Raw genomic sequence first — 23075 nt, 5'->3', positions numbered from 1 at the left:
TCTGTGCTGTACTTCAACTGGTAACGAGTCACCCAGTACTGATAGTTGTGTGTCGGAGTGGTTGGCATACCCTGGGTCGCCACCTTCCTGGCGACATGCACTTTCTTCAAATCCACGCTCAGATATTCACCGTCTTGCGAGACAGCAGGCCTCCGGCAGCCCCACGTAACGTCGTTAGACTTTTTATTCAAACGGGCGTCACGAGGATACCAGAAGGAGCTTATTTTAGACGACCCTGATACCTTCTTGTTTTTGATTTGTCCATCATCCATACCAAGAGCAGACTCGCATAGCACTATGGGTAAGAGAGACGATAAGGTATAAGTAACATTGCCGTGATATTTCCCATACTTACGAATGGCCCACAAATATAGAGTTGGACTGATAGTCTTTGTTTGCGGGTTTCTGTCGTGTTTCGCGGGTTTCAAGTCGCGTTTGGCGGGTTTCAAGTCGTGTTCGCGGGTTTCAAGTCGTGTTTGGCAGATTTCAAGTCGTGATTCGCGGGTTTCAGTCGTGTTTCGTGGGTTTCAAGACGTGTTTCGAGGGTTTCAAGTCATGTTTCGCGGGTTTCAAGTCGTGATTCGCGGGTTTCTAGTCGTGTTTCGCGGGTTTCAAATCGTATGTTCAAAAAAAGGGGGGATTTTCAAGTCTCCGGTTTAAATCCGCGACCATCAGTCCAATGAAGATACCAAAGGAAGGAACCTTAGTAGAAATAAAGATAGCGCGCGCTCACGCATTTGGAAAGCTGAGGGAACTGAAGACGACGGATTTTTAGTTATCAGTTCTCTGACGACCTTACCTAATCCTGAAAACGTCTTAAGAGTTCTAAGCAGCCTATTACCCGTAAGCTCGCTTGGGAAACGTCCAAAAAAAGGTTGGTTTTAGTGAGGAAGAGTTTGGTGGAAGACTGGACCAGCTAAACTTGGCAAAACCACTGAGAACGGAATGAGAAATTTGGTTTGCATGGATTAAGATCTATAAAATTTAGCCCCCCCCCCCCCCCCTTCACCCTAGTTCGTATTATCTACCCTGCTCCTAAGGACACCCTACCTCGCATGTGAACCAAACCTTGCAGAACAAAGGAAAAGGAAAAAACCCTAGGTCTCCTCGTTATTAATATAATAACACTTCAATAAAAAATGTCCATGTTTTCTGATATGTCCATTTTGATGTAGAAGTTATTTAAGGGTGTCGTTTAGAATGCTGTTTCGATCTTGTAACAGTAAACTATTTTTGTTGCAGCAGCTTTAATTTTTCAAAAACAAGATTACTTACCACATCCAATGAACTCTTCGTCCTGGACAACACCTGAGCCCTTGCTGCAAAATTTATTGCTGCATTTAGACAAAGGTTTGACGACAGCAAAGTGTGCGCCTGGCTCGGGTTTGATGTGTTGCGGATGCGACAGGTGTGACGCATTGTTTAGCTTGCACTCGGATCTGGTTACCAGAAAACGGAAATATATGTGTATGTCTTTAATCATTGATGTTTCTTAATGGCGAACACGTCTCACTCACAGATGACGGCACGCCTAGTATCACTCACAGATCACGGCACGCACTGTCACACTCACATACCACGGCACGCACAGTCACACTCGCAGATCACGGCCCGCCCTGTCACACTCACATATCACGGCACGCACTGTCACACTCACATATCACGGCACGCACAGTCACACTCGCAGATCACGGCACGCACTGTCACACTCACATATCACGGCACGCACAGTCTCGCCAACAGATCATGGCACGCACAGTCTCACTCAAAATTCACGGCACGCACAGCCTCGCACATCACGGCTTGCACAGTCTCACTCACAAATCACGGCACCACATTCATTCACAGATCACGGCACGTACAGCCTCACTCACAGATCACGGCACGCATAGTCTCACTCAAGTCATGGCACGCACAGTCTCACAGATCACGACACGCACAATCTCACTCACATTTAGCCGATTTATGGTACTACTTACTGTGACTCTTTGAAGGTGATGGTCAAACAGGCGCTCTCACTCTCACAGGCCTGTCGACGCTAGCGTAACAATGGAAATAGTTTTAATCACGTGGTCCTGTAGACTTGTATTCGGAACTCTCACAGGCCTGTCGACGCTAGCGTAACAATGGAAATAGTTTTAATCACGTGGTCCTGTAGACTTGTATTCGGAACTCCTCCGCCTTTGCACGATTGAGCGTTGCTCTGTTTCCATAGCAACCCCAAAATACACAAAACTAGGAAGGGTGCAGGCATTTGCTCATCTGAAAATGTGAAGATGTCATGGATATTTTAACCTTTTTCTATTCTATAACTGTTTTTATTTTCTACATCAGCCAGCATGAAAGAATACGATAAGTTCAAAGCCTTTTCAGCTTTTGACTTGTGTTGTTATTCCAATTGTGTCATGTTAATTTGATTACCCTAGTCCTTACAACTTTTAGTAGCTTTATCCTATCGAGTAAATCAAAAACTGAAAACAGCAGAACTGTTGAGTCGAAACCCTTTTTAAAGATATGTAACTCTTAAACTTAGAACACTTTTTACGTTTAATCTTAGGTCAGCGAAATCAAATACATCAAGTCTTATTGATAAAATATTTATGGAAGGACACCATGCTCTTATATTATTCTTATGTCCCGCACGTATTCATTGCTTCATCTGATAGAAGCATTATTAAATATTTGCATACTTGCTGGCATAAGAGTGTGCGTTTTTTAGAGGAGTCGGAAACGCAGGGGGAGGGGGAGGGGGAAGGGGAAGGGGTGTTTTGAAAATCTAGATTCTTTTATATCTATCAAACATACTTTTCTATCGATAACATGTTTTAAACGCATCGCAATTTCTAGGCGTATTTTTTGTGTACCCAAATCATTTATCATTATCGGTTTGAAACGGTAAAGAGAATCTTACACATTAACTGCTTTTCTCGTTATTTTTTATCATTCAGGACGCAATAGTAGTAAAGAAACTATAATACTTTTTAAAACCGGATGTCCCGTATTATATTTAAATGGACTACAGGACTAAATAGGGCGTTTGGGGTCCCCCCTTAGCTAAAAGCTAATTACCAAGCACGAAAATCACAACTCCTACCTTTTTTAGGTCGATCAGTTGGCAGTTTGTGGTTACCATGTCGTCTTTTGTTTGAATTATTAGAGCTATTATTAGAGCTAGAATTATTTGAATTATTAGTAAGCATACCTTCAGAAATTCCCCCATATTTCTATCTACTCTAACATGTTTTGTTGTAAGCAAGTAAACTCCTAAAGAATAAGTCTAAAAATAGGCCCTTAAACAACACACCAGCTGGAAATCGAACCCAGTACACGCGGCCTGTACACGGTCACGTATGCTTTCTAAATGTCTCCAAGAATTCAATGGCTAGTCCCCAGATTATAACATTCTAGCGTAACTACCTACATTAAAGAGTCACAGTAAGCCACACCTTTGTTATTAAAGAGCCCCTTGTCAGCCACACGTTTGTTATTAAAGAGCCCCTTGTCAGCCACACGTTTGTTATTAAAGAGCCCCTTGTCAGCCACACGTTTGTTATTAAAGAGCCAGTTGTCAGCCACACGTTTGTTATTAAAGAACCCCTTGTCAGCCACACGTTTGTTATTAAATAGCCTCTTGTCAGCCACACGTTTGTTATTAAAGAGCCACTTGTCAGCCACACGTTTTGTTATTAAAGAGCCCCTTGTCAGCCACACGTTTGTTATTAAAGAGCCCCTTGTCAGCCACACCTTTGTTATTAAAGAGCCCCTTGTCAGCCACACCTTTGTTATTAAAGAGCCCCTTGTCAGCCACACGTTTGTTATTAAAGAGCCCCTTGACAGCCACACCTTTGTTATTAAAGAGCCCCTTGTCAGCCACACGTTTGTTATTAAAGAGCCCCTTGTCAGCCACACGTTTTGTTATTACAGAGCCCCTTGTCAGCCACACGATTGTTATTACAGAGCCCCTTGTCAGCCACACGTTTGTTATTACAGAGCCCCTTGTCAGCCACACGTTTGTTATTACATAGCCCCTAGTCAGCCACACCTTTGTTATTAAAGAGCCCCTTGTCAGCCACACGTTTGTTATTAAAGAGCCACTTGTCAGCCACACCTTCGTTATTAAAAAGCCGCTTGTCAGCCACACCTTTGTTATTAAAGAGCCGCTTGTCAGCCACACGTTTGTTATTAAAGAGCCCCTTGTCAGCCACACGTTTGCTATTAAAGAGCCCCTTGTCAGCCACACGTTTGTTATTTAAGAGTCCCTTGTCAGCCACACCTTCGTTATTAAAAAGCTCCTTGTCAGCCACACCTTTGTTACTAAAGAGCCGCTTGTCGGCCACACCTTTGTTACTAAAGAGCCGCTTGTCAGCCACACCTTTGTTATTAAAGAGCCGCTTGTCAGCCACACGTTTGTTATTAAAGAGCCCCTTGTCAGCCACACGTTTGCTATTAAAGAGCCCCTTGTAAGCCACACGTTGGTTATTAAAGAGCACCTTGTCAGCCATACGTTTGTTATTAAAGAGCCCCTTGTCAGCCACACGTTTGCTATTAAAGAGCCCCTTGTCAGCCACACGTTGGTTATTAAAGAGCCACTTGTCTGCCACACCTTCGTTATTAAAGAGCCCCTTGTAAGCCACACTTTGGTTATTAAAGAGCACCTTGTCAGCCATACGTTTGTTATTAAAGAGCCCCTTGTCAGCCACATGTTTGTTATTAAAGAGCCCCTTGTCAGCCACACGTTTGTTATCAAAGAGCCCCTTGTCAGCCACACCTTTGTTATTAAAAAGCCCCTTGTCAGCCACACGTTTTGTTATTAAAGAGCCCCTTGTCATCCACACTCTTTGTTGTTAAAGAGCCCCTTGTCAGCCACACGTTTGTTATATCAAGAGTCCCTTGTCAGCCACACCTTCGTTATTAAAAAGCTCCTTGTCAGCCACACCTTTGTTACTAAAGAGCCGCTTGTCGGCCACACCTTTGTTACTAAAGAGCCGCTTGTCAGCCACACCTTTGTTATTAAAGAGCCGCTTGTCAGCCACACGTTTGTTATTAAAGAGCCCCTTGTCAGCCACACGTTTGTTATTAAAGAGCCCCTTGTCAGCCACACGTTTGTTATTAAAGAGCCCCTTGTCAGCCACACGTTTGTTATTTAAGAGTCCCTTGTCAGCCACACCTTCGTTATTAAAAAGCTCCTTGTCAGCCACACCTTTGTTACTAAAGAGCCGCTTGTCGGCCACACCTTTGTTACTAAAGAGCCGCTTGTCAGCCACACCTTTGTTATTAAAGAGCCGCTTGTCAGCCACACGTTTGTTATTAAAGAGCCCCTTGTCAGCCACACGTTTGCTATTAAAGAGCCCCTTGTAAGCCACACGTTGGTTATTAAAGAGCACCTTGTCAGCCATACGTTTGTTATTAAAGAGCCCCTTGTCAGCCACACGTTTGCTATTAAAGAGCCCCTTGTCAGCCACACGTTGGTTATTAAAGAGCCACTTGTCTGCCACACCTTCGTTATTAAAGAGCCCCTTGTAAGCCACACTTTGGTTATTAAAGAGCACCTTGTCAGCCATACGTTTGTTATTAAAGAGCCCCTTGTCAGCCACATGTTTGTTATTAAAGAGCCCCTTGTCAGCCACACGTTTGTTATCAAAGAGCCCCTTGTCAGCCACACCTTTGTTATTAAAAAACCCCTTGTCAGCCACACGTTTTGTTATTAAAGAGCCCCTTGTCATCCACACTCTTTGTTGTTAAAGAGCCCCTTGTCAGCCACACGTTTGTTATATCAAGAGTCCCTTGTCAGCCACACCTTCGTTATTAAAAAGCTCCTTGTCAGCCACACCTTTGTTACTAAAGAGCCGCTTGTCGGCCACACCTTTGTTACTAAAGAGCCGCTTGTCAGCCACACCTTTGTTATTAAAGAGCCGCTTGTCAGCCACACGTTTGTTATTAAAGAGCCCCTTGTCAGCCACACGTTTGCTATTAAAGAGCCCCTTGTAAGCCACACGTTGGTTATTAAAGAGCACCTTGTCAGCCATACGTTTGTTATTAAAGAGCCCCTTGTCAGCCACACGTTTGCTATTAAAGAGTCCCTTGTCAGCCACACCTTCGTTATTAAAGAGCCCCTTGTCAGCCACATGTTTGTTATTAAAGAGCCCCTTGTCAGCCACATGTTTGTTATTAAAGAGCCCCTTGTCAGCCACACGTTTGTTATCAAAGAGCCCCTTGTCAGCCACACCTTTGTTATTAAAAAGCCCCTTGTCAGCCACACGTTTTGTTATTAAAGAGCCCCTTGTCATCCACACTCTTTGTTGTTAAAGAGCCCCTTGTCAGCCACACGTTTGTTATATCAAGAGCCCCTTGTCACCCACACCTTTGTTATTAAAGAGCCCCTTGTCAGCCACACCGTTTGTTATTAAATAGCCCCTTGTCAGCCACACGTTTGTTATTAAGGAGCCCCTTGTCAGCCACACGTTTGTTATTACAGAGTCCCTTGTCAGCCACACGTTTTGTTATTAAAGAGCCCCTTGTCAGCCACACGTTTGTTATTAAAGAGCCCCTTGTCAGCCACACGTTTTGTTATTACAGAGCCCCTTGTCAGCCACACGTTTGTTATTAAAGAGCCCCTTGTCAGCCACACGTTTGTTATTAAATAGCCCCTTGTCAGCCACACGTTTGTTATTAAAGTGCCCCTTGTCAGCCACACCTTTGTTATTAAAGAGCCCCTTGTCAGCCACACGTTTGTTATTAAAGAGCCCCTTGTCAGCCACACCTTTGTTACTAAAGAGCCGCTTGTCAGCCACACGTTTGTTATTAGAGCCCCTTGTCAGCCACACCTTCGTTATTAAAAAGCCCCTTGTCAGCCACACGTTTGTTATTAAAGAGCCACTTGTCAGCCACACCTTCGTTATTAAAAAGCCCCTTGTCAGCCACACGTTTGTTATTAAAGAGCCCCTTGTCAGCCACACGTTTTGTTATTACAGAGCCCCTTGTCAGCCACACCTTTGTTATTAAAGAGCCCCTTGTCAGCCACACGTTTGTTATTAAAGCCCCTTGTCAGCCACACGTTTGTTATTAAAGAGCCCCTTGTCAGCCACATCTTCGTTATTAAAAAGCCCCTTGTCAGCCACACGTTTGTTATTAAAGCCCCTTGTCAGCCACACGTTTGTTATTAAAGAGCCCCTTGTCAGCCACACGTTTGTTATTTAAGAGTCCCTTGTCAGCCACACCTTCGTTATTAAAAAGCTCCTTGTCAGCCACACCTTGGTTACTAAAGAGCCGCTTGTCGGCCACACCTTTGTTACTAAAGAGCCGCTTGTCAGCCACACCTTTGTTATTAAAGAGCCGCTTGTCAGCCACACGTTTGTTATTAAAGAGCCCCTTGTCAGCCACACGTTTGCTATTAAAGAGCCCCTTGTAAGCCACACGTTGGTTATTAAAGAGCACCTTGTCAGCCATACGTTTGTTATTAAAGAGCCCCTTGTCAGCCACACGTTTGCTATTAAAGAGCCCCTTGTCAGCCACACGTTGGTTATTAAAGAGCCACTTGTCTGCCACACCTTCGTTATTAAAGAGCCCCTTGTCAGCCACATGTTTGTTATTAAAGAGCCCCTTGTCAGCCACACGTTTGTTATTAAAGAGTCCCTTGTCAGCCACACCTTCGTTATTAAAAAGCTCCTTGTCAGCCACACCTTTGTTACTAAAGAGCCGCTTGTCGGCCACACCTTTGTTACTAAAGAGCCGCTTGTCGGCCACACTTAAAGAGGCTTCTTCTTCCTCTTCCTCCTCCTCTTTTGAGCAATTGGAGCTATCATGACCAAATTTCAAAGAAGCATTATCTGACAAAGAGGAACAAGATGTTGTATTGTGTTGCCATAGCAACACAATATGACGTCATTATGACGATATTAAAGGACATATGATTATAAATAGCCTATTTTTCTAAACCTTTGCAAAGAACATTCAAAATCCAAATAAGTTATCATAATCAGTTTGTATTCAATAAGCGACCGATATTCTTCAAGAAAATTGTCTTTGTGACGTCACGTTGACGTCACTTAAGTGAGCAGAAACGGGCAATATTTTTGTTCTTTAAAATATGTATTTCTGTATTTCCTTTTTTCGATAATCTTATTATCTTGCAGTTGACATATATTATTAGTGACACTGTTTCTGTGACAAGAATATATGACATCTGTGACGTCATTGATTGGCATGGGAGAGAGAGAGATAGAGAGATGCCTTTTTTAATGAGGGATTCACTTAATATCACAATGATAATGTACGCATGGCCCTCAACAGAAACAAAATTAATAAAAGCTATTTACAAATCTGTTTACAGCAAAATCTTTGACGAAACTATTTACAATAACAATCCTTTGCTGATTTATAAACTTATTTACAGAGTTGTGATGTATTCTCTTAGTTTTGCGGAGAAGGCGGTGATTGACTTGGCTTCTTTGATTTCTAGTGGCAATGCATTCCACCTTTTAGCTGCTACAAACTTAAAGCTGTTTTTTGCTAATGTAGTCCGAGCCTTTGGAAGTACTAAGTTATGGTTTGCTGCATTTTTAGTGTTCTTGTTATGTACATCACTACACTTAACGAACATATCTCTGATATAGCATGGGGTCATATTACCTTTAATATAGCATAAGTTTGCGAATGAACGTAATAATTTTAATATCTTTTCCAAAAATGTTTTTTTTTTTACTTTCTATTTACAATAGAGGAATATATAAAGGATTTTGCCAAATTTATATATTAGTTTAAAATAATCAGCGATTTTTAGCTTTTGGATCCGCCATCTTAGATTTAATGAAATTTATTTATTTTAATCAATAAAAACTGGCTAACAAAATCTAAAGCTTTTTGACAATATTTAATCTTCGTTTCAAGTTATATTAATGATTTCAGGTGAATATGAATGTTTTTTTGCTATTTTTACAAGCACTATTTCGGGAAGGTCAAAAATTGACAAAAAACACCTCCCTCCCTAAAATAGAGATGTAAATTTTTATTGTGTTTTTCAAAACTTGGTATAAAACGTTTACATGACATGGATTTACGTTGAGCACGTCATATTAATAGTTGATCTTAACGACTTAAAGCGTTTTGCCTAATTTTCATTAAATCTATGTCTCAAAACTTGGTTGCTATGGTTACCAGGGTACACATATCAAAATTTTGTTAACACCAAACTGTTCCCAGATAAATTTTAGGAAAAGTCATCAACTTTCAATGCTCTAGCCCTACTAGTTCAAAAATTATTACAGATCAAAGCCCCCCCCCCTCCCCGGTCTGAATAGGGCTAAGTCGTCGTGAAGAGTGGCTGCCGGCTGGTTGGCTGGCTGGCTGGCTAGCTTTGCTTCCCAGATAAACTTTGGACCCTCCATTCAGGTTCAGATACCATCCCTCCCCTAGTGTCAAATTGTTTCTTGTGTGTGAATCCCATACCACCCCTTCCCTTTAGATGTCTCGTCGTGTGCTTATTTGCTAGCGTGGGTATCCTGTGGCGTGGCCCACTATCTTCTTATTATCAACTGGGTGTAATCGAATAATTATACGCTGGATAATTGCTGTAGACAACTATGTGGGAAGCTATTTTGATGGAAACGCACAAACTTGTATAATCAGGATAACCGTGACGTGACAATGCTTCGATTCTCGACCCTTATCAATTTCACATTTTTATAAATGAGTTAGTAACTAATGAATTTATTTATTTTATTATATAACTCGATAAACGATATAACTCTGACTACGCATGCGCAGTAAAGTATAACTAACTTATTGGACATATATTTTTACTCCGGCATTTTTATACTCAAATTTACGAAACTCATAAATATCAAACTTGTATTAAACGAGAGCTCACCTCTACGGTTTGCCACAAGTAGACCGACTCTAATCTAATACCGAATCTAATATGGCCGACAGATGGTGAAATGAGGCATGGAATCACATGGAATCTGACAGTGAACGGCCGTTAATCACTCCCATTCCCAAATTTGAGCGTATAACGTCACTCCTGACTTAATTATTCCGGCAGATTTCCCTGGGAATTTTGGAAAACAGCAAAGCGCCGTATGAAATTCGGATCACGATTCGACTAGATTCCAGAACTCCTATACGGAGAGACTCAACCGAAGACTGACATTACTCTGTGATCCAGGCTCACCAAAAACTTGAACTCGACTCTGCCAACACGACTATTTGGGTATTTGGATTGAGTTATACTGGTATGGTTTTACATAAATATAATTTTGTAATTTATTTATTATTTTTCATTTCTCAAAATGAGCATAAATATTTTAATCTACTTATCAATACCAACTTCCTTAAAACGTGGATCTCTCTACCTAATTTCGGGGGGTTTGATAGATAGATATTATAAAACATCTCTAGGTATACTCCCCTGTACTTATAAAGATCAACCAATAAAACATTATCAGGCAGCCATTTTAGTTTGTCATTGGTATAACTAGAAAGACTAAAGACTAAAAACTGTAGAAATCTAGGTGATCTGTGTAGGCCTGGTGGAGACAAGTAGTGTAGACTGTAGTGGGGTCGGTACAGGTAAACGGGCTTTACCTCGCTGTTACAAACTGAAGGTTTACAAGATTTGACTGCGGCTTCTACCGCACCCTTTTTATTGGTCCTACGACGGCGTCCCTAAGGTAATCCGACACTGGCAGCCATGGAAAGCTTTTAATGTGGACTTTAAAAGAACACTAGCATACACACATTGACACAAGTCGGGCAAAGACGGGACGCTAGCACAGTCTTTTACCCGTGCAGTTCGGCAACCATGGACAGCTGTTTCGTCCTTATTAGGACTCGTCAGCATGGCATAGCCGGTTTGCCTCAGTTAAACTTCATCGGCAAAAAAAGCTGTAGGGCGACTTCGACTCGAACGAAGTGCTTTAAACCACAGCTTAGATCCATGTGGGATCTAGAGCTGCGACCGGGCTAGCGCAATGCCAATTGTGCGGATCACGCATGCGACCTTTGCTAGTCTAAAACTCCGTCGGATAGCCAAACTGTCCTTGCGAGTATGTATACATAAATGTGAACTTTAAAAGCACACTAGCATACACACATTGGCACCAGTCGGGCCAAGACGGGACGCTAGCACAGTCTATTACCCGTGCAGTTCGGCAACCATGGACAGCTGTTTCGTCCTTATTAGGACTCGTCAGCATGGCATAGCCGGTTTGCCTCAGTTAAACAACTTCATCGGCAAAAAAAACTGCCCTGCGACTTCGACTCGAACGAAGTGCTTTAAACCACAGCTTAGATCCATGTGGGATCTAGAGCTTTTAGCTATGTTTAGATAAGGCTTCAGTCAATGAGCGTCCGAGGAACGAACTACCCCTCCCCCATGGGTGTGACGGTTTGTTACCTTTGGGCTACCGTGACTTACGTAATGTTTACATGTTGCTACTGACTACGGTTGTCACACACTAACTGCTAGCTGTGCTAGTGCGCATGGCAAGATACATACATGAAAAAAAATGATTGACAAGATTCCAATCATTTTTGCACAAAAAATCTTAAACTGTACTAAATCCTCATTCCGCCGACGGCCAGGTCTGAACCCTACACAGGGCAAACCCTGTGTGAACTCAGACCTAAATTTTCTTCCTTCGTAAAGAAGCGTGAACCGAGAATTGGCGGCCAAATTCCGATTGTCAAATACCCCTGGAAAAGGGACGCGCTACTCCTACTTTTCCACTGGGTCAAGGGTCAACTTCTTATTTTTCCCTATCCTATTTCATAGGAACGGCTATAGTTACTTTGTTGATATAACTTGCTTAAACAAACAGAACGCCTTTTAGTTGAATAAACAAAACATACTATAACGGTCTCTTAACTTCAGGAAGGTCGGTGTTTAATAAAGTAATATATTTAGTTGTCAAAGATGACGTTAATCTATATTTCAATATTTTACCTCGTGACACAAGGGCCAATTCTTGAAACATATAAGCAAAACGTGTTCTTTACAAAGGCATGAAACATGGTATATAAACTGTGGTATAATGCAACATGAGTTTAAATTGACTTTCAAAATTATTGGGCGACACAAGCTCCCTGTGCCCAACCCCCCCCCCCCTCGAAATGGCCCTGTTATTTACAACACTTTGTCAGCTTGGCTTCAAAGAAACTGAGTTCTGTATTGGAGCTCATTTCACCTTGTGTTATTGAACAATCAAGATCTAAACCACCCCCCTCCCCCCTCTCTCTCCCAAACAGATACTGACAACTGCAGCTCTATCAAAAAGGTTGGGTCGTTTTGGCCGAAGGAAGGGGAGGGAGAAAAAGATCCTGGAAGGTGTTTAGAGAACTTGCTAGTGAAAAGGTCTTACACAAATGTCAGGTGCCTCAAAAGGGTAAATTAAAAGGGTAATTATTCCAAAATTACCGTCACCACTAGTTAATGAAGCCGGAGCCAGGCTCAAAGGTCACTCATAAATTATATCGTACGAGTACACGTATCATGTACGATAGCACAGGTATTACTCAATATGTTTCACGTGAGATACCTTACTATACACGTTCTTAATTCTTATTGGTCGCTATCTACCTATATAAAGCGCCACACCTAAAGTTAAGTCATTCGCTCTTTAGCTTAATAAGCTACGGGTACTGTAAAGAAACATTTGCCCACCCTCCCTCCCTTTTACTGACAGTTTTCTTTGTGTGTACAGGCAGTGTTAGCTTGGCGATCAACTGTAAACAAGTATTAACTTAATCATTGCTTTATTATTGAAATTAACCGGGGAGTATCTCCGAGAGTCTGCGGTTAGTTCTGTCTGACGACTTCCCCAAGCGGGGTTTGTTTGCTATAAGGTGTGCTTGTGCGTTTGTGGACCAGCCAATACTCTCGTCCGATCCTTCACGCGGAGTGTAGGGGAGATGAGTGAGGCTAAAGGTCATATGCTTACACTACAGTTGCTACGTCACGCGCTAGTCGTCACGTCACGCTAACTCGCTTTCGATCGGTCTGTCTCCCCCCATATTCTGCCATAGTCGTGCCTAGTGTATTCATTGCGTTGCAAAGCGGGCATTTCCTTTTCACGCGTAAAGCGACATTAACAATAAAACAAAAAAGATCTACAGTTATAGTAAAAAAGTGTGTGGTAATTTTGAGGATATTTTGTTAAAATTAGTTTGCATGCATTGTTGTGAAAATAACAACACATCTCATAACACGAACTTTTGTGGAGTGCACAATATAAATCATCGGTATGGCTTAACCTATGTTTTTCTTCGCTTGGCAATTTTTAAAAACTCATTACTCGTTGCATTGACCCATTTCGCTCGGGAGATGCGCGTTGATTCATGGCAAAGGAGAAAACACTTTTGGCACGCTAGGGACACCTGGGCCCTTTTCCCATCGATTAGCACATCTAATAGATACTTGATAACAAACGACCGCGCATTATTTTGCGTGGGGGCGGATAATAGCGAGAGGATGTATCCGAAGAGGGCATTTTAATATTAATAAGAGGCAGAATATTGAATTGAATTTTAAATGAGAGAGGAGTAATTTTATTAAATCAGATTTCATTCTAGTTCCACTGTTAAAAATAATAATAAAGAAAGCGTATGTTTTAAAACTTAAACGAGTCCCAAATAGACTGCGAACTGCACTAAGTAAAGATGAACGGTGCTTTCCGTTAAAGACACGTGACCGCCTCTCTCCGCGCAAACTCCGAATATCAGTACCCCCTGATGGGTAGGAATGAATAGTTAAATTGAAAAATAGTGTTTTATTAGAATTATATTCGTCAGCGTTTTCTCGTCAGTTAAAACCGTTCATGGACGGAGTCAACTCTTCAAGTTGAAACGGTAAATCATTTACTTATGAGTATATAATAAGGACTAAAGCAAGACGAATAATCAGAAGAATTTGTCATCGGTTAAAACAAGTAGATAATTTGAAAATTTGTCAACGGTTAAAAGAAGATGATAGAAACATTTGTCAACGATTAAAACAAGACGATAGTTTGGAAAATTTGTCAAGGATTAAAACAGGACGATAGTTTGAAAAAAATGTCAACGATTAAAACAAAGTAATTTTAAAAACTGTCAACGACTAAAACAAGACGGACGATATTTAGAAAATTTTTCAACGACTGAAACAAGACGATAGTCAGAAAATTTGTAAACGATTAAAACTAGACAATAAGTAACAAAATTTTTTTTAAGAAATAATATAATTATGTTTCTGTTTGTAGAACATTACTTTTCGCATCCGCAATTCTAAAGTAACCTTCTGTTAACAGATTTATTTTTATTAAAGGCTGTGGTGTCTGAATAATTAAATGCCATACATCATTGTTATAATTTGTAGACTGGAATAGACATGGTCCGAATTTTTGCTGCCATTCTGCTGGCGGCCCTTGCGTCAGTGTCGGAAGGAACTCTGTCCTTTCAGTACCGCGCTGACGGAAAAAGAGGAGGGATATTCAACAAGCTATCGGGTAAGTGATCCATGCCAGCAAAAGAGTCCAGCAATGAGCAAAGAAACACACGAAGACCTCGCCCTTACCCCCGGATTCTCGGTTGTTGCACCGTACCACGGATTCTAAGTTGCACCGTACCCCGGATTCTTGGTTGTACCGTACCCCGGATTCTTAGTTGCACGGTACCCCGGACTCTTAATTGCACCGTACCCCGGACTCTTAATTGCACCGTACCCCGGATTCTCGGTTGTTGCACCGTACCCCGGATTCTAAGTTGCACCGTACCCCGGATTGTCGATAACACCGTACCCCACCTAATTCTCCCGATGTTTCCAGGCAAAGTTCTATCAGGGTTCGTGATTGCCAAACACCAAGTCACATCCCCAGTATGGTGCGCCCAGCACTGCCTCGAGAACATGGATTGCGCCTCGTACAACGTAAGGAATGCAGTCACGTGTGAGCTGAACAACGAAACCATGGCAACCCAAAACGCATCCCTGCAAAGCGACCCCGAGGGTGATCACTACTTTCCGGCAGAACTAGAGGTAATAATAATAATAATAATAATAATGCTCGTTTATTTCAACCGTTTGCAGTTCTTTTACAACTGAATTACCGGTAGGGTCAGCTAACTACAAAATACATTACACCATACATAATTCATAATAACATTAAATCCCCAGCATATTGCGCTGAGACGAATTTGGAAAAACGGTCCGTGCGACCCGGAACCACACTATGTGAGCGCTTAGATCTTAGGGAGTATGGCGAGTTGGAGGATATAAGTCTGCTTGACACTAGGGGGTATAAGACGCTCCCCTGTTTGATATTGCTTATGAATTTTCTGCACACATTGTGACGCCGCGCCTCTAAAGAAGACAAGCATGCGCGTTCGAGGGCGTCCTCGTAGCTAAGGCCAGATGTAAGATGTCTGACTACTTTACTGCAGAACTAGAGGTAAGATGTCTGACTACTTTACTGCAGAACTAGAGGTAAGATGTCTGACTACTTTACTGCATAACTAGAGGTAAGATGTCTCACTACTTTACTGCAGAGTTAGAGGTATGTCTCACTACTTTACTGCAGAACTAGAGGTAAGATGTCTGACTACTTTACTGCAGAACTAGAGGTAAGATGTCTGACTACTTTACTGCAGAGTTGGAGGTAAGATGTCTGACTACTTTACTGCAGAGTTAGAGGTAAGATGTCTCACTACTTTACTGCAGAACTAGAGGTAAGATGCCTCACTACTTTACTGCTGAGTTGATGCACGGGATGATGGTGGCCCCGTTTGCACGGAATTCCCAGGGACAGTACTGTAACGGCCGGGTTTAGTGCTCCGGTTCGATCGGATGGCTTGACCTTTTGGGGAAAAGGAACAAAAACGAAACCACGCCGCACGACGTCTAGTCTCCTAGACACGCTTTGCGTGACTCCGACCTCGGGCGGCTGCAAAGGAGACTACACGAAGTCGGGGCAGAACTAAATTTATTCCAGAACATGCAGAAATCATCACACACGCGTGTGATGTCGTTTTACAAATAAGGGCATGACATCTATAATAAGGAAATTTAACCAAAATAAGAGAAATAAAAACAAGCATCCTTTTTACAACATACACACGCACAAGATTAAGTCAAATCCGTTTCACACTGTCACAGTACGATAACCCTTTTTTACATAATTAAACGGGCGGTACGATAACCCTTTTTCAAGGAATTCCTCTTTCTTTTTGCAGTACAAGTCGTGTCTGGACCACATGAAGGCGGGCGCCACGGATTCGGGCATCTACACCATCACCTTTAGTAATGGGGCGCGAGCCAAAGTCATGTGCGACTTGACCTCTGAGCCTAACGCTGCGTGGACCCTAGTTCTCTCCTTTGCCATCAAGAACAGATATCTTGCAGAGTTCTGTACCAAATCCTGGCAATTTGACGCCCCGAGACACAGCAACGAACCGAACTGGGACGACTACAGAATTGAACTCGCTAAGATGCAGCACCTCGTTAAACAGTCCACTCACTGGCGTGCTACCACAGGGCTACCAGTCTACGGCGTCGATTACCGAGACTACATGAGAGGGTTGTTGTCGAGACTAGACGTGTTAGCTGATGTGCAAGGCTGCCGTGACGTTGAATACGTGAATGTGCGTGGTTACAGCGCCACCAACTCGTCCGTTTACGTTTGGCACTTATCCGGGCATTTCCCACTTCACATTGACACCGAATGGAGCTATGTACACTGCAGATTCAAACCCCCTAATTACGTGCCTAGCGAGAATAACTTTGGCGTGTACTGTAGAGACAGCGAGCAGAATCCGAAATTTCGCGGAAGTGAAGATGATGGCAGCACTACCCAGTGGTGGTTTGGCGGATACTTGAACTAGCCCTTTAAATAGCAAAGCAGTTACATCAACTAGGCATCAAATGAACTAGCAAACCAAACAACTAAAGCCCACACCCAACTAAAATCCTCTCACAAGTACCAGCGAGGACAAATGGAAGGCGTTACTGTGGCTCTTTCCGTGCACGTTATTGATCCGAGAGGAAGCGAGGGACTTGGAACGAGACACAGGAATCCTGATCCCAATGCCTTGGATTCAAGAGATTAGAACTAGATAAGCAGCCATGCACAGACATGGCACACCAAACGCGTCTGGGTGCATGGCCGAAAACCACAGTAGTTTTTTGTTGCTCTTTTGAATTTACGTAGCACTAGCAGTAACAGAACTGAGAGATTACGGGCGAAAACAAGAATAGCTCCATATTTCACATCATTTAATAACTATAGTCATAGTAATATAAACATTTTGTCATTGATTATTCTGCTCACACATCAAATAAGTGCCGATATTTATAACCAGGTGCGGTAGGATAGTTTACTCTAGAATACAGTTCACATATTTTAAAATCTCTTGTTGTTGCTGAATAATGGTATTCTTACCTCAACTGCCCGCATTTGGCACGATCGGGGCGTGCATGTTACCATTGTACTTGAAATACAGCCACGCCTCGCGATCACAAGATCGCATGCAAGAAAGTAGCGGAACACTTGGCTAGGGGGAGGGGGGAGGGAGTGGCTGGACAGGGAGCGGAGGGGTTATCCGTAACACGAAAATAGATTAGGGCTGACTAGGGTTCTTTAATAACAAACGTGTGGCTGACAAGGGGCTCTTTAATAACAAACGTGTGGCTGACAAGGGGCTCTTTAATAACAAAGGTGTGGCTGACAAGGGTCTCTTTAATAACAAACGTGTGGCTGACAAGGGGCTCTTTAATAACAAACGTGTGGCTGACAAGGGTCTCTTTAATAACAAACGTGTGGCTGACAAGGGGCTCTTTAATAACAAACGTGTAGCTGACAAGGGGCTCTTTAGTAACAAACGTGTGGCTGACAAGGGGCTCTTTAATAGCAAAACGTGTGGCTGACAAGGGGCTCTTTAATAACAAAGGTGTGGCTGACAAGGGGCTCTTTAATAACAAACGTGTGGCTGACAAGGGGCTCTTTAATAACAAAACGTGTGGCTGACAAGGGGCTCTTTAATAACAAACGTGTGGATGACAAGGGGCTCTTTAATAACAAACTTGTGGCTGACAAGGGGCTCTTTAATAACAAACGTATGGCTGACAAGGGGCTCTTTAGTAACAAACGTGTGGCTGACAAGGGGCTCTTTAATAACAAAACGTGTGGCTGACAAGGGGCTCTTTAATAACAAACGTGTGGCTGACAAGGGGCTCTTTAATAACAAAACGTGTGGCTGACAAGGGGCTCTGTAATAACAAACGTGTGGCTGACAAGGGGCTCTTTAATAACAAACGTGTGGCTGACAAGGGGCTCTTTAATAACAAAACGTGTGGCTGACAAGGGGCTATTTAATAACAAAACGTGTGGCTGACAAGGGGCTCTTTAATAACAAACGTGTGGCTGTCAAGGGACTCTTTAATAACAAAGTCGTGGCTGACAAGGTGCTTTTTAATAACAAACGTGTGGCTGACAAAGGGCTCTTTAATAACAAACGTGTGGCTGACAAGGGGCTCTTTAATAACAAACGTGTGGCTGACAAGGGGCTCTTTAATAACAAACGTGTGGCTGACAAAGGGCTCTCTAATAACAAAACGTGTGGCTGACAAGGGGCTCTTTAATAACAAACTTGTGGCTGACAAGGGGCTCTTTAATAACAAAACGTGTGGCTGACAAGGGGCTCTTTAATAACAAACGTGTGGCTGACAAGGGGCTCTTTAATAACAAACGTGTGGCTGACAAGGGGCTCTTTAATAACAAACGTGTGGCTGACAAGGGGTTCTTTAATAACAAACGTGTGGCTGTCAAGGGGCTCTTTAATAACAAAACGTGTGGCTGACAAAGGGCTCTTTAATAACATACGTGTGGCTGACAAGGGGCTCTTTAATAACAAACGTGTGGCTGACAAAGGGCTCTTTAATAACAAACGTGTGGCTGACAAAGGGCTCTTTAATAACAAACGTGTGGCTGACAAGGGGCTCTTTAATAACAAACGTGTGGCTGACAAGGGTCTCTTTAATAACAAACGTGTGGCTGACAAGGGGCTCTTTAATAACAAAGGTGTGGCTAACAAGGGGCTCTTTAATAACAAACGTGTGGCTGACAAGGGGCTTTTTAATAACAAACGTGTGGCTAACAAGGGGCTCTTTAATAACAAAACGTGTGGCTGACAAGGGGCTCTTTAATAACAAACGTGTGGCTGACAAGGGGCTCTTTAATAACAAACGTGTGGCTGACAAGGGGCTCTTTAATAACAAACGTGTGGCTGACAAGGGGCTCTTTAATAACAAACGTGTGGCTGACAAGGGGCTCTTTAATAACAAACGTGTGGCTGACAAAGGGCTCTTTAATAACAAACGTGTGGCTGACAAGGGGCTCTTTAATAACAAACGTGTGGCTGACAAGGGGCTCTTTAATAACAAACGTGTGGCTGACAAGGGTCTCTTTAATAACAAACGTGTGGCTGACAAGGGGCTCTTTAATAACAAAGGTGTGGCTAACAAGGGGCTCTTTAATAACAAACGTGTGGCTGACAAGGGGCTTTTTAATAACAAACGTGTGGCTAACAAGGGGCTCTTTAATAACAAAACGTGTGGCTGACAAGGGGCTCTTTAATAACAAACGTGTGGCTGACAAGGGGCTCTTTAATAACAAACGTGTGGCTGACAAGGGGCTCTTTAATAACAAACGTGTGGCTGACAAGGGGCTCTTTAATAACAAACGTGTGGCTGACAAGGGGCTCTTTAATAACAAACGTGTGGCTGACAAAGGGCTCTTTAATAACAAACGTGTGGCTGACAAGGGGCTCTTTAATAACAAACGTGTGGCTGACAAGGGGCTCTTTAATAACAAAACGTGTGGCTGACAAGGGGCTCTTTAATAACAAACGTGTGGCTGACAAGGGGCTCTTTAATAACAAACGTGTGGCTGACAAGGGGCTCTTTAATAACAAACGTGTGGCTGACAAGGGGTTCTTTAATAACAAACGTGTGGCTGTCAAGGGGCTCTTTAATAACAAAACGTGTGGCTGACAAAGGGCTCTTTAATAACAAACGTGTGGCTGACAAGGGGCTCTTTAATAACAAACGTGTGGCTGACAAGGGTCTCTTTAATAACAAACGTGTGGCTGTCAAGGGGCTCTTTAATAACAAAACGTGTGGCTGACAAGGGGCTCTTTAATAACAAAGGTGTGGCTGACAAGGGGCTCTTTAATAACAAACGTGTTGCTGACAAGGGGCTATTTAATAACAAACGTGTGTCTGACAAGGGGCTCTTTAATAACAAACGTGTGGCTGACAAGGGTCTCTTTAATAACAAACGTGTGGCTGTCAAGGGGCTCTTTAATAACAAACGTGTGGCTGACAAGGGGCTCTTTAATAACAAACGTGTGGCTGACAAGGGGCTCTTTAATAACAAACTTGTGGCTGTCAAGGGGCTCTTTAATAACAAAACGTGTGGCTGACAAAGGGCTCTTTAATAACAAACGTGTGGCTGACAAGGGGCTCTTTAATAACAAACGTGTGGCTGACAAGGGTCTCTTTAATAACAAACGTGTGGCTGTCAAGGGGCTCTTTAATAACAAAACGTGTGGCTGACAAAGGGCTCTTTAATAACATACGTGTGGCTGACAAGGGGCTCTTTAATAACAAACGTGTGGCTGACAAAGGGCTCTTTAATAACAAACGTGTGGCTGACAAAGGGCTCTTTAATAACAAACGTGTGGCTGACAAGGGGCTCTTTAATAACAAACGTGTGGCTGACAAGGGTCTCTTTAATAACAAACGTGTGGCTGACAAGGGGCTCTTTAATAACAAAGGTGTGGCTAACAAGGGGCTCTTTAATAACAAACGTGTGGCTGACAAGGGGCTTTTTAATAACAAACGTGTGGCTAACAAGGGGCTCTTTAATAACAAAACGTGTGGCTGACAAGGGGCTCTTTAATAACAAACGTGTGGCTGACAAGGGGCTCTTTAAAAACAAACGTGTGGCTGACAAGGGGCTCTTTAATAACAAACGTGTGGCTGACAAGGGGCTCTTTAATAACAAACGTGTGGCTGACAAGGGGCTCTTTAATAACAAACGTGTGGCTGACAAGGGGCTCTTTAATAACAAACGTGTGGCTGACAAGGGGCTCTTTAATAACAAACGTGTGGCTGACAAAGGGCTCTTTAATAACAAACGTGTGGCTGACAAGGGGCTCTTTAATAACAAACGTGTGGCTGACAAGGGGCTCTTTAATAACAAAACGTGTGGCTGACAAGGGGCTCTTTAATAACAAACGTGTGGCTGACAAGGGGCTCTTTAATAACAAACGTGTGGCTGACAAGGGGCTCTTTAATAACAAACGTGTGGCTGACAAGGGGTTCTTTAATAACAAACGTGTGGCTGTCAAGGGGCTCTTTAATAACAAAACGTGTGGCTGACAAAGGGCTCTTTAATAACAAACGTGTGGCTGACAAGGGGCTCTTTAATAACAAACGTGTGGCTGACAAGGGTCTCTTTAATAACAAACGTGTGGCTGTCAAGGGGCTCTTTAATAACAAAACGTGTGGCTGACAAGGGGCTCTTTATTAACAAAGGTGTGGCTGACAAGGGGCTCTTTAATAACAAACGTGTTGCTGACAAGGGGCTATTTAATAACAAACGTGTGTCTGACAAGGGGCTCTTTAATAACAAACGTGTGGCTGACAAGGGTCTCTTTAATAACAAACGTGTGGCTGTCAAGGGGCTCTTTAATAACAAAACGTGTGGCTGACAAGGGGCTCTTTAATAACAAACGTGTGGCTGACAAGGGGCTATTTAATAACAAACGTGTGTCTGACAAGGGGCTCTTTAATAACAAACGTGTGGCTGACAAGGGTCTCTTTAATAACAAACGTGTGGCTGTCAAGGGGCTCTTTAATAACAAAACGTGTGGCTGACAAGGGGCTCTTTAATAACAAACGTGTGGCTGACAAGGGGCTCTTTAATAACAAACGTGTGGCTGACAAGGGGCTCTTTAATAACAAAACGTGTGGCTGACAAGGGGTTCTTTAATAACCAACGTGTGGCTGACAAGTGTCTCTTTAATAACAAAACGTGTGGCTGACAAGGGGCTCTTTAATAACAAACGTGTGGCTGACAAGGGGCTCTTTAATAACAAAACGTGTGGCTGACAAGGGGCTCTTTAATAACAAAGGTGTGGCTGACAAGGGGCTCTTTAATAACAAAACGTGTGGCTGACAAGGGGCTCTTTAATAACAAACGTGTGGCTGACAAGGGGCTTTTTAATAACAAACGTGTGGCTGACAAGGGGCTCTTTAATAACAAACGTGTGGCTGACAAGGGGCTCTTTAATAACAAACGTGTGGCTGACAAGGGGCTCTTTAATAACAAAGGTGTGGCTGACAAGGGGCTCTTTAATAACAAACGTGTGGCTGACAAGGGGCTCTTTAATAACAAAGGGTGTGGCTGACAAGGGGCTCTTTAATAACAAAACGTGTGGCTGACAAGGGGCTCTTTAATAACAAAGGTGTGGCTGACAAGGGGCTCTTTAATAACAAAACGTGTGGCTGACAAGGGGCTCTTTAATAACAAAACGTGTGGCTGACAAGGGGCTCTTTAATAACAAACGTGTGGCTGACAAGGGGCAATTTAATAACAAACGTGTGGCTGACAAGGAGCTCTTTATTAACAAACGTGTGGCTGACAAGGGGCTCTTTAATAACAAACGTGTGGCTGACAAGGGGCTCTTTAATAACAAACGTGTGGCTGACAAGGGGCTCTTTAATAACAAACGTGTGGCTGACAAGGAGCTCTTTTTTAACAAACGTGTGGCTGACAAGGGGCTCTTTAATAACAAACGTTTGGCTTACAAGGGGCTCTTTAATAACAAAGGTGTAGCTGACACGGGGCTCTTTAATAACAAAGGCGTGGCTGACAAGGGGCTCTTGATATAACAAAACGTGTGGCTGACAATGAGCTATTTAATAACAAAACGTGTGGCTGACAAGGGGCTCTTAATAACAAAACGTATGGCTGACAAGGGGCTCATTAATAACAAAACGTGTGGCTGACAAGGGGCTCTTTAATAACAAAACGTGTGGCTGACAAGGG

At 42.9% G+C, this 23075-nt stretch overlaps 1 protein-coding gene across 1 annotated transcript; it reads left to right on the top strand.

Moving 5' to 3' along the window:
* Positions 1 to 13759: 13759 nt before the first annotated feature.
* On the top strand, positions 13760 to 17369 carry LOC116614947. The gene is made up of 4 exons (XM_032376568.1): positions 13760 to 13842; positions 14348 to 14477; positions 14796 to 15004; positions 16198 to 17369. The coding sequence occupies exons 2-4, from the start codon at positions 14360 to 14362 to the stop codon at positions 16843 to 16845; spliced, it is 975 nt and encodes a 324-aa protein (XP_032232459.1). The 5' UTR covers positions 13760 to 13842; positions 14348 to 14359; the 3' UTR covers positions 16846 to 17369.
* Positions 17370 to 23075: the final 5706 nt, after the last annotated feature.

The sequence above is a fragment of the Nematostella vectensis genome, chromosome 14, assembly GCF_932526225.1.
Source record: "Nematostella vectensis chromosome 14, jaNemVect1.1, whole genome shotgun sequence".
Taxonomy (NCBI): Eukaryota; Metazoa; Cnidaria; class Anthozoa; order Actiniaria; family Edwardsiidae; genus Nematostella; species Nematostella vectensis.
This window is presented reverse-complemented; position numbering and strand designations above follow the sequence as displayed.

Excerpts from the sequence above, each read along its gene's own strand:
- LOC116614947 (XM_032376568.1), top strand. The coding sequence starts at position 14,360 with ATGGTCCGAATTTTTGCTGCCATTCTGCTGGCGGCCCTTGCGTCAGTG. Across the intron at positions 14,478-14,795 it reads GATATTCAACAAGCTATCGG|GCAAAGTTCTATCAGGGTTC; the intron begins GTAAGTGATCCA and ends CGATGTTTCCAG. Across the intron at positions 15,005-16,197 it reads ACTTTCCGGCAGAACTAGAG|TACAAGTCGTGTCTGGACCA; the intron begins GTAATAATAATA and ends TTCTTTTTGCAG.